This window comes from Annulohypoxylon truncatum (assembly GCF_022578515.1).
Source record: "Annulohypoxylon truncatum strain CBS 140777 unplaced genomic scaffold F4807scaffold_32, whole genome shotgun sequence".
In the NCBI taxonomy this organism is placed as follows: Eukaryota; Fungi; Ascomycota; class Sordariomycetes; order Xylariales; family Hypoxylaceae; genus Annulohypoxylon; species Annulohypoxylon truncatum.
In genome coordinates this window covers 276,729-287,888 of record NW_025953818.1, presented here as the reverse complement: position 1 = coordinate 287,888, position 11,160 = coordinate 276,729, and the positions used below count along the sequence as shown (strand labels likewise).

The following is an 11,160-nucleotide window of genomic DNA, read 5'->3' as shown; positions in this document are numbered from 1 at the left end:
CACACGGCATTCACGATTACGATACATCTGCTGAGCTTTGGGTTCTTGCTTTTGTCACGGAGCGCGTGTCGAATCACGCGTTTGATATCTGGGTTGGGAAACGATGCCGTTTCCCGAATGAGCTCTTGTCTTTTTCCTTTTTCTATCACTATCTCTGGGCATTTTCTTTTATTAAGGGAGAGGGGTTCAGCGGTACAGGGCATGGGATTTGGGTTCGGCGGTTGGGTTCTTTCGATTGCGGTTGCGTTCCTGTTTATGTGGGGATGCGATGTGTATAGAAGGAGAAAGGTGGTGGTGATGGTGGTGGATAAGTGTAGGATGATGTGAGAAGTCGAGTGGAGGTAGTTGTAGATGAGGTGAGGGGAGAAAGCGAGGGAGAGTAGAGAAGAGGAGAGAAGAGAGAAATGCATCTAAGTTACTTTATGTTGCTGTTGTGTCTGTTATGTGATGTTCCCAGTGGTGTGTGATGGTGACCGTGTTCGTGAGGCGGCTATATGGGTGATATGATGTGTTCTAGAAGTGGGGGGGATATGTCTGATGTGGGCAGAGTAGGGGCTAGGGAACTGTTCGTTATCCTACCTATGGCTCTGGTTGAGAGTTGGTGGCATGTCCTTGGGTCGGTGATGAGGGTGCTTCATGAGCGTTTGGTTTGGAGTTCGTAGGTGCTTGTCTCGTTTCGCGATGTGTGTTGATGTTTACTTCTATGGATATCATTTAAAAAGAGTAGATGTCATCATATAGATATAAATGTGTTTGGGCGTATACATGGTAGATAGGTAGGCGGTACCATAAAAACCATAGTGGTTATGAGATTCCTATCTGTTTACCTGGTGATCGTTTTGGAACTATGCAAGCTGAAATCGTTTTTCTCCCCCTGGCCCCCCTTCGATTCCAGTTGCCAACAAAACCATCATCTTCTAACAATGACTTTCAAACATCTTTCTGTGCCTCAGAGCATTGAGCAATTTTGAGAGCGACACCAGTCTGCAAGTTAGGAGATATGCAAGAACCGCAGTCTATGACGATAAATGAGAGAGATGTGAGGAATGAAAGACTCATGAAGTAGAGAGCACATGATATACAACGCAAATATTCAGAATTGAATTCTGCCTCAATCACCAACGCCAATGTATCCCCAATACAGCCATTGCATTTGTCTCCTCTTTAACCTTCATTCTTACGGACCACTTAGTCCACATAGAAACCACTGACCTGGTGCTTTCGCATCTGCCCCCATACGACAGATGGGTCTATTGGACCTTGTACAAACTACGTAAACAGAGTGGATACAAACTTTGATACATAAGGCTCAACAAGCCGCCTTTTCGACAATTGAAGAACCAGTCACTCGCATTCAGTCCTGGGAGACTTGGATAAGGCTTGGTGGTCTAGTGGTATGATTCGCGCTTAGGGAAAACCTATGGCATTGCTTGCGCGAGGTCCCGGGTTCAATCCCCGGCCAAGCCCTTTTTTCCTTTTGGCTACCTATTTGGCGCTATCGTGGCCTTCGTTGTTGTTGTGGTTGCGTAAGCAGTTCCTTTTTTGCGCCGATTTTGGTACGATGGGGTTGTGGGTGTGGTGCGTGTATAGTGGGTGTTGAATAGGGGCTAGGCTCCACAGTTGACCTAGTGGGTTTTATGGTAAGTTCGAATGGGGCCCAGAAACGTGAGGGAATGTTGTAAAAATCGATACCTAATATATATAATAGGTATTATTACCAACTCTTTGGATGTTCATAGCATCAGAGGCTTAAATATCGCCGATATGAACATCGAATGTCTTAACCAATACTACGAGTTTCTGGTGGATGGTCAGAAAGGACGTATTGGTATCACTGCAAAAGGGTACACAAATAATTTCCCACAACGCAATATCATCAAAACGTAGAGGCGCCGCTGTAACAATTAGTAGATCCAGAGCAACAATCGCTCGAGTTCCCGCTGAAGCTGGACGCGGAGTCACATACGCTGAACTGGGTGCCAACGTAAGTCTTGTTCCTGGTAACGCGGTAGACATAATCAGAAATTTCATACTTCAATGGTTCCATGCACCGGTCTGACGGAGGCCATAATCATCCCTAAGTCGGCGGTATACCGGGGGAAGTGTGGCATCGGGGCTAGGGATGGTGGGTGCGAGATTTCCAGTCAAAGAACACCACCCTTCATTACCAAGTCGGCGAAATGACATAATCTCTCCAGTGCGCCGCCGTATCAGCCTGCCTGAAAGTATCAATGGTGCCCTCTACCCCCTGTGGGCTAACAGACCAAACGCCTTCTTCGACCAGTCCGCGCCAATGATCCAGCAAGCGCTCCAGACGCTGAGGGCGGTAATAGTCGCCGCCGAAAGGCTTATATCCATGCTGAAACAGCTCAGCCACCGCTCCCGTCTCGACAAACGACCCATCGCTCTTCCGCGCGCCCGCACCCGCGTCGTCGTCTCCGACGTCGCCATCCAGGCCGTACGGCAACAGCAGCCGGAAGCCCTCCTCGGCGTTGTCGTACGCGTCCCTCTCGACAGACTCGCTGTAGACGCCGGCAGGGACCCGGGACGTCGCGCGGAAGTCGCTGCAGGACGGACTTGAGCGGCCCGCTAAGTCGGCCTCGAGATCGCTTCTTGCGGTGGGGAAGAGGCGGACCGGTGGTATGGCCTGCGGGCCTCGCGGAAGCCTGGTGAAGGGTTGCGACGCTGCGAATTCGCGCGCGTCTGCGGGGGGTAGAAGGAGGCCTGGAGCGATGTGGTGGAATCGGGGGCGCCGGGCGCGGGATAGGAAGGCGCGTGCGAAGGAAGGGGAGGGTACCGACGCGGCGTCTAAGACGGAGGGTGCGAGCAGTGGTCTAGGCTCGACTCCGGTGGTGGTAGCACTAGTTGGTAGCAACGGAATGACGCGCGCCTCGATAGAGTCGCACAGCCGATCCCACGCGCAGACACAAGCAGCGACCTGAGCCTCGCCATAGGGCCGCCACTCCCAGGGCCCGATCTTTTCGCTGCCGAATAGGGCAGGCGCGTCCCTAGGTGAGGCCACGACCTTGCCGAGACGGATGAGGTCGATCCAGTTAGAGAGGACGGTCTCGAGGGGATGCCAAAGCGATGGATGCTCCTCGACGGGCAGGGCATAGTCATGGTCGTCCATGTGCATGAAGACGGCGGCGCGGTGGTAGCCCTGGTGGTAGAATACGCCGCCGCCGGATTCTCCGCCCTGGCCGACGTTGGGCAGGTACAAGCACACTACGCTGTCTGCCGGCTGGTCGAACAAGTCGGCGGTCTGGTCGGCGAAAAGGCAGTCCGGGTCGGAGAGCTCGCTGGCCCAGAAGAAGAAGGGCGCGGGCTCGGGTCCATCGGCGGGAGGGAGCATGACGGCGTCGAGGAAGGCTGCTAGCGAGGGGTGGAGCCGCGGGCGGAGAGCCTCGGCGGTGGCACCGTGGGTGGTGAAAAAGGTGTTGGTGTTGTTACCTTGCAGACTAGCTGGTGCATGGCCTTCGGCGAGCCAGGCGTAGCGCACGAGGTGGTTGTGGAGAGCTGCGCATCGTGCGTGGTCCATCCGGTTCCCTAACAAGTCGGCGCGGGCTGGGTTGTCCGCCGTAACCAGCAGGCCGTCCACGTTAGGAAGCTGTGGGAGATTAGATGAGGATGATCCGGGTCCTCGACGGCTCCGTGAAAGAAAGCGATCATCCGACTCCATCCTAAATCCGAGGAATAATTCCGAGGACGGTAGGGAGTGGAGTCTGTAAGACGGGAACTAGTGCAGAGGCGGAAAGATATTGATTGTGGCGTCATGCACCGCCACGATGACCGACAAATGCCAGATGATCCCATAGCCTTCATCGGCATTCTGACATTAGTATTGGTCTACGTCTAGCGAGCCGCGTAGTCGAGCCAAGGGGTCTTGCTATTGACTCAGTCAGTGCCCTACTGTGGGGTAGGCGCAATCACCGGCGCACTACCTAGATAGTGCCGGTTATCACAATCGTTGTAGCTAATAGGCGTTTCGAAAAGAAAGAAAAAAACAACACGCGTAAGCTATTCGCGAAGACTATTAAATTTGAATCACCACCCCCCCGCCCCTCCTCCCACACACAGTAGTTTCCCTCCATAAGGGGATCATTTGACTTAAGTACCTACGTACCTAACGAAATATGTTTTAAGCATTTATACTAGTACCTAGTCATGCCAGCGGTTTCGACAACATCCCACCTCTCGGCCGGCAGATGGATATGTTTCACGAGAACTGCTACGTGGGAAGTACGTTAGGTACAAGACCGCGAATGTTGATGAAAACGCCAAGGGGTAGTTTTAAAGAAATGCCCAAGGAGAAATGAATTCAAGAAAAACGGGCTGGGGTTAAGTCTACCTTTAACTAGGTAGATTTTTATTCAGCGCTTACATAGGTATATAAGTAACTCTCTGGAATACTCTTGCATAGCCCACTAAATCATCCATCTTTAAATTCATTAGGAAACTTTTGTTAATACGGAGGTCGTTAGGTACACTTCACGAGTTTCGAACACAATACCCCTTACCCATTATTTAAGAGACAAGAACCACCTATTACACTGTTAAGTTCTATCATAGACGATTCTAGCAAAAGAGACTGCATTATATGCTGTGTCACAGTGCTTCGGATCCGGGTAGGTACCGGATACCTTAACCTGTTTAAGGAGCAATAGTTCAAAACTACAGGGTACTAATGTGTAGACTCTATTACTGGGTAGGTAGTTACGAATTACCAGTTCTCATGAAGACATTAATATCAGGATGATAAACTTAACACATATGATTTACATTATTTCGCCGGTAGGTACTATACACTTACCTAGGTAGTAAGTACGCCGTATTTTCACTGTCCATGTAGTTGACGATCCGGTGGCTACATAGGTAGCGACCACAACTCATCAGAAGCAGCCAGCACAGTAGTTATAAGAGGCTACGTACCTACTCGGACCCGGCTCAATGAGGCGCATGTGGGGCTGGCCACTTCATGGCCACCACAGGAATATGATTAATAGCTACCTACGACACTTCTAACTTGTAATTTTCCCTCTCCCTTCAATTTTCCGTTTAGTGAAGAAAACGATTCCTTGAGTATACTAGCACGCGAAACAAAATGGTATGACAGAAGCTTTGATGGAGTTGATTTCGGCTGACGAGGTAATACAGTCGCTATATCAGTTATATCCTGATCCAAAGAGCAAGGCTGGGAAACCAGCAAAAGTCGAGTACATGCTCCGTCAACGTTTAATAATGCATATTCAGGCTAATTCTATGGGAATAGTATCATTGCCGTTCATGGCCTGGGTCCTCCAAATAAGGATTACGAGAGTCACGCTTGGGACACTTGGGGCACGTCTTCTTCCACGGAGGGCCATCTGTGGCTTCGTTACGAGCTTCCTCGATATCTTCCGGATTCACGAATCTACCTATACGCATACGATGCCGCCACGGCTTATGGAAAGGACCGAGACACGTTCGCCAGTAAGGCGAGTGAGCTGCTTGAAGCTATCCAACTTGAGAGAGACGACATCTCCTCACGACCGATCATCTTTCTGGGACATAGCTTGGGGGGGTTACTAATCCAGCAAGCATTGATCAATGCACAGGAAACCCCAAAATACACGCCAATTAGAGCAGCCACCTCTGGTCTAGTGTTCTTTGCCACACCACGTAGTGATGTGCACACACTTGGTGGCAACAGGGCATCTAGAACTGTGGAAGAACTGGCTGCTAAGCTTGCAATCGCCGCGGGCTTCCCAGATGGCGATGGTGTGGTAGAAGTGCTCAAAGAAGGCAGCATCTTTTCAGATCTCACACAAGAGCATTGGCGCCGTCAACTATCAGGCTACGATATCATTTCTTTCTGGGGTACCTTGGACAACGTAAGTGACATACCGTGTTAGAGCACATGTATATTCTAACTTCTATTGTTATCTAGATGAGGCAGGAAGATAGCATACGGCTAGATTTACCTGATAATCACGAAACCCTTGTTATGTTGACGGCAAATCATAACGACGTGTGCAATTTTGGACCAGGTCAAACCGACCAAGCCAATCTTGAGCTCGTAGCAGGCAAGCTTCAAGAACTCTACAAGAAGGCAACTGGTTCAAAGGACCCCTCTAGTGAGTTCTTCCATGCCATGAATAGAAGTTCTAAGACTAATTCTTACAAACGTAATAGCGAATGACCGTCTCCCTTATTGTTATATCCCCCTTCCTCGGAATGATGTATTCACCGGACGAGAAACTGTGTTAAATGAGCTCAATGAATGGCTGGATAACCACAGTAAACAGCATTCCGACTATGAGCACTCTGTGCACACGCTGGTTGGTCGTAGTGGAGTCGGGAAGACCCAGGTTGCCCTTGAATTTGCATATCTGGTAAAAGACAAGCACCCCGAATGCTCTATTTTCTGGGTGACCGCGCAAGATCCTAAGGCCTCCTCCAAAGACTTCTCCAAAGACTGGGCCAACATAGCAGAACTGCTCTGCGTTTGGGTCGATGGGACAGAGAAGAATCCCAAGCAGCAGGTGCGGGAGTACCTGGAGTCAGATGCCGCTGGAAGGTGGCTTCTAATAGTGGACGATGCTGTCTCCTGTATTGGTCTACCCGCCAGCGAGCAAGGACTGACCATTATTACTACAACACCATCGGATATACATCATATTTTACAACGTGATGTCGAACCTCAAGAGAGAATAACTGAGTTAGGTGTAATGACTCCGGAAGAAGCGACCACGCTTTTTACCGCCCTGGCCGGACAGCCATCCATTGATGAAGAAATGACCATGGAGCTACTCAAAGAACTTGAGTGTCTTCCATTAGCCATCATTCAAGCCGCTGCATATATCAATCAGAACCAGATACAGACCGCGGAGTATCTCGGTCTTCTGCAGGCGACGGACCAGGAACTTGCTGATTCGATGACTTGGCGATTTCAGCGTGGCCACTATATGTCCGGAAATTCACTCGCAAGAACCTTGATTGTGTCTCTGAACCAGATCAGCAAATCTGATAGCGTTGCAACATCTTTACTAGAATTCTTGTCCTGCATCCGCCCAAAGGCTATACCGGAATTTATTTTCCCGGATATACAATCCGAAAGAACGGAGCATGCAATTCGCATGCTCTGTGGATATGCTTTCCTAACAAAGTGCGAGAATATGTATGATATGCACGATGCGGTGCACAGGGCAACGTGTGTTTGGGTCGAAGAGTCTGGTCGCAGACAAGACATAACGACAGGCGCTCTTAGCCACATAACAGCCATAGGATCCATTTTCCTATCTAACGACACAAATAACCGCAAGCTACAGAGAGAGTGCTTCCCGCATGCATTACGTGTGTCTGAAGAGATCCAAATAAGTGAAGACACGTATCATTTACAATGCCAACTTGGATCCTATTTGCACGCAAGTCTAAGGTTCGATGAAGCCCAACGTATTATGGAAAAGGCCTACAATATAGGACGGGAGAGAGATCTTCCACAAGACAACATATATCAACTACGGGTAGAGAAGGTACTGGCGACTGCATTCCTGAAAAGGAGGCGGACAGAGGAAGGAATTCAGATGTTGGAACATCTTATAGCAGCAGCAGAGAAGACGCCAGCGTACGATGACTTCAATTTGCCAGAATCGAAACATCAGTTGGCAAAGGCGTACATGGAATTTGGAAGGAGTGAAGACGCTATCAGCTTATTCGAATGGGTCGTGAATGAACACGAGATGAAGATTGGGGATGGTCTTCGACTCATGTCAGAACTCTACCTGGCAGAAGCATATTTCAAAGTTGAACGGAATGGAGAAGCGACCAAAATTCTTGAACGCGTCCAGCATTTATTCAAGAACATGTCAGCCGAGGAACAGCGTCAAGTGCTGGAACTACGGTACATGCATGCAAGTAGTTGCCTAAGTAAAGGACGGACAGGAGAAGCGCTCGAGATATTAAAACATGTTCGGGACGTGGAACAGACATTGAAAGAAGGTAAAGATCGAAGTGTACTGAAATCTGATCTAGCAAGGGCGTGTGTTGAGGAAGGACGGAGTAAGGCTGCAATTGGGCTATTGAAGGACTTGATACAAAGCCATAAAGCACGCCCTGAATGGGTTCAACTATTGGCTAAAGCGTATCGGCCAAAATTCCACCAAGACGTCGAAACCCTAGGAAACACCTCGGGAAACTTTAGTGGTTCTGGTGATACGGCCTCATGTCTCCTAGTCGAGGAGGTAGAACTCCGTCTTACTTCAAGCAAACAGCAATGGTTTGAACGGTCCACAAAATTCGAAACAAGGCTTCGGGCAGGGCTCAACTCTATATATCGCAGTGCGAAAATATTTCGGAATCTCTTGGGTGTTTTTGGGACCAGCAATGAAAAAGCTGAAGCAACCATGCTCTACAAGCAAATTGATCAGGTTTCGGGGCACGAGGGATACAAGGAGATGGCTTCCGAGCTGGATCAAATGTTTCCTGAAATCTTGACGGTCGCTTGGAAAGTCCTCGAAATCTTTCAAAACCATTCGAATCCAAGTATAAGGAACATGAGCGCCGAATGTGAACTGTTCAAGAAAGAACTTGAAACCATACTCCAAATGTGGAGCGTCACGATTTGGGTCGACTTAAATGGATTGTCCGCCTTGCTTGATGATGAGATCCACTCGTTCTTAACCATGACAGGATCACACCTGCATCAAAATACATTTGCGGATACAGCGTCTCGCTATGTCAGATGGTGTTGGGGCCAAAGAGGAGTCGAAATCTTGTCTTGGGTGTCGTTGATTGCTACTTCTCTGTGCCTAACGAACCTGAAACGTGAGTTCTATCTTCCTCTGGAACGTGCCTTGGGATAAGTATATACTGATGTTAGAACAACTGCTCTAGTACCTATCAGTGGTAAGGATGACAACTGCTATGCCGAAATAGAGTTGAAAAGTGCCAAGGGAATCGAATTACATGGAAGTCGTACATACACCCCGATTCATATTCAATGGCTTCAAGGCACGATGACAAACTATCATCGTCTAGTTGCAGATATCGCATCAGAACTCGCGTGGATCACGGCAGTCTTTCACCAACCCTCAACACAAGAAGGTATATCATTCACTGGAGCCGACATAGATTGGGTTGAGATCGAAGATCGCGTAGGCTTCAAGATATGCCATAGGGACGATACACCAGCTCGAAGCCGTGAAGGGAACCGCGGTACATGCTGGTATTCACTTTTCTCGGGCTTCAATGTTGCTGTCGGCTTCCCTATTCCACCTCGCCCCGAAAAAATGTGTGGGTTAGAGTTGCCATTATCCGTGATGATTTCCTTCGCTCGAGTCGAATACCCCATCGAATACAAAAGCGGATATGTGCTTAAGGGGTGGGAAAACGCATTGTTTCCGATCCACACTGATTCAGAGTCAGATCTGTCTGGAACTCCGTCTGCTATACAATGGCATCTCTTCACAAGCGAAAAGAACCGGCTGTATATGATAGAAGTTGAAAGGAGGGCGAAAGATCTACATCCTATAGCGACGAAAATTCCTAGCGACGAAGTTCCTAGCGACGAAGTTCCTTCAGACAAAGTTCCTTCAAACAAAGTTCCTTCAGACGAAGTTCCTTCAGACAGATTTTGGGAGGCGGTTCAGCAAATTAAGCGTCACTTCTTAGGCTTGTATGAATTCTCCAGGATACGCATTGGCACGAACGAATCCGTCTCGGGCAATATCTCGCGTATCTCAGGTCATCTACGTGAAACCCGTTTCCGCTCACTCATACAATGGAATAGAAGCATCAGTGGCTCAATCGAAATTCCGATGTTTGGCATTGTTTCGATTGGATTTTCAACCGGTATCCGAATCCGAGAAGCGCAGGAACGTCGGTTCAGATTTGATCAAGTTCAAACCGACAGCCAGATGCTTCACACTGCTAAGAGAGACTCTGTTATTCTATACGACTTTAGTGCTAGTACTGCATGGATGTTACCTATGGTTAGCGTCGTGATGTACTTGGTTCAGAGCCGGATAAGGGGAATGCATCGTAATGCACGGATAAACTACCCAGCATTTGAGGATATAATCCGGAACGACTGGAATTTTGAGGAGTTTCTCACGCAGGCTACCCCGGACGGCCTCAAACTGAAAGAGACTTTCTTTCAATTTATGAAGATGTTATATGCGATGCAGCACAACGAAAGCTTGAGGCCGACGCAGAGGTACTTGGCAGGTGTAGATTTCGCCAAACTAGTACACATGCCTAGGAATTACTCGATCATCAAACGTGACATTAACACGACACATAGTGGTAAATGGCAACATATGCTAGAGAGCAACTGGACTGATCCGACGGTGGACGACCCGTCTAGGACAGTGACTCTATTCTGCAGTAGTCTCTTATCGCTCACTTCGCAGCCACTAGTGCCTACCACCAACGAGACATGCAACGCCTGGTTCCCTCCGCCGGCGGGTCGGGACTATTTAGTCGCTGCTGTGCATTGCCTTCAGCCGTTAGCCACCATGTACGGGAGAGATCCGGTCAGGCTTTCTCGGAAATACCATTGGGAATGTGATGTACACTTTCCACACACTCCGTGTGGGGGCCGAGGGTGCGATAGACTGCAGGAGATTGTTAAGGGATATGGACAACGAAACCAGGTTCTGACTGAGTTGATAAACACGGCTTCTCCTAGCGCGTCTGTTGTTTTTGGGGAAAGGTTGGTTATAGACATGTCAGGACGCTGCGGACTTGTCTCAGTACCAAGTTTGGTGACGCCTCCCGCCAACACGGCATCAAATGGAGAAGAGACGGCGGACGGCATAGTCAACCATTCAGGCCAGATAGATTCAGCACACGAACCACCTGTCCTGGAAATGGTACCATCTGACAGTACCTAGCGACAGATGAAGTCTGGAGAAGTCGAATTGGCGGTCTCATTTTGATTGGCTGATTTTCAGGTCAACGGCTAGGTGTGGATGGGTTTGTACTGTATTAGTTAGGTGATCACTTGAGGCTTATTGATGTCATATGGAAGATGATACTCACCATCGAGGAAGGGTGGTTGGGTGGCTTGTTAGGAATGGCCCCCAAATATTATGCTAATACAGTTATGGAATTGAATGTAACCCTAGCTGACCTCAACCCTTCTCAGCTCTAAAATTCGATCTCAATCTACATAAATCAATC

At 48.9% G+C, this 11,160-nt stretch overlaps 3 protein-coding genes and 1 non-coding gene across 4 annotated transcripts; 3 read left to right on the top strand and 1 right to left on the bottom strand.

Annotated features, from left to right (window-relative positions):
- Window positions 1–1,377: 1,377 nt before the first annotated feature.
- Window positions 1,378–1,467, top strand: F4807DRAFT_t119. The gene has a single exon. It is a non-coding gene; the product is annotated as a tRNA-Pro (tRNA).
- Window positions 1,468–1,704: 237 nt separating this feature from the next.
- Window positions 1,705–4,146, bottom strand: F4807DRAFT_469949 (uncharacterized protein; the record flags this gene model as incomplete). The annotated part of the gene is made up of 2 exons (XM_048002772.1): window positions 1,705–3,607; window positions 4,120–4,146. The coding sequence occupies 2 exons, from the start codon at window positions 4,144–4,146 to the stop codon at window positions 2,165–2,167; spliced, it is 1,470 nt and encodes a 489-aa protein (XP_047851251.1). The 3' UTR covers window positions 1,705–2,164.
- Window positions 4,147–4,770: 624 nt separating this feature from the next.
- F4807DRAFT_453276 (uncharacterized protein) lies at window positions 4,771–8,157 on the top strand (the record flags this gene model as incomplete). The annotated part of the gene is made up of 5 exons (XM_048000434.1): window positions 4,771–4,817; window positions 5,270–5,870; window positions 5,927–6,113; window positions 6,172–8,037; window positions 8,078–8,157. The coding sequence occupies 5 exons, from the start codon at window positions 4,771–4,773 to the stop codon at window positions 8,155–8,157; spliced, it is 2,781 nt and encodes a 926-aa protein (XP_047851250.1).
- Window positions 8,158–9,174: 1,017 nt separating this feature from the next.
- On the top strand, window positions 9,175–11,139 carry F4807DRAFT_438041 (uncharacterized protein). The gene is made up of 2 exons (XM_047999097.1): window positions 9,175–10,475; window positions 10,533–11,139. Exons 1-2 carry the CDS (start codon window positions 9,267–9,269, stop codon window positions 10,869–10,871), a joined length of 1,548 nt encoding a protein of 515 aa, XP_047851249.1. The 5' UTR covers window positions 9,175–9,266; the 3' UTR covers window positions 10,872–11,139.
- Window positions 11,140–11,160: the final 21 nt, after the last annotated feature.

Excerpts from the sequence above, each read along its gene's own strand:
- F4807DRAFT_438041 (XM_047999097.1), top strand. The coding sequence starts at position 9,267 with ATGTGTGGGTTAGAGTTGCCATTATCCGTGATGATTTCCTTCGCTCGA. Across the intron at positions 10,476-10,532 it reads TAGTCGCTGCTGTGCATTGC|CATTGGGAATGTGATGTACA; the intron begins CTTCAGCCGTTA and ends TCTCGGAAATAC.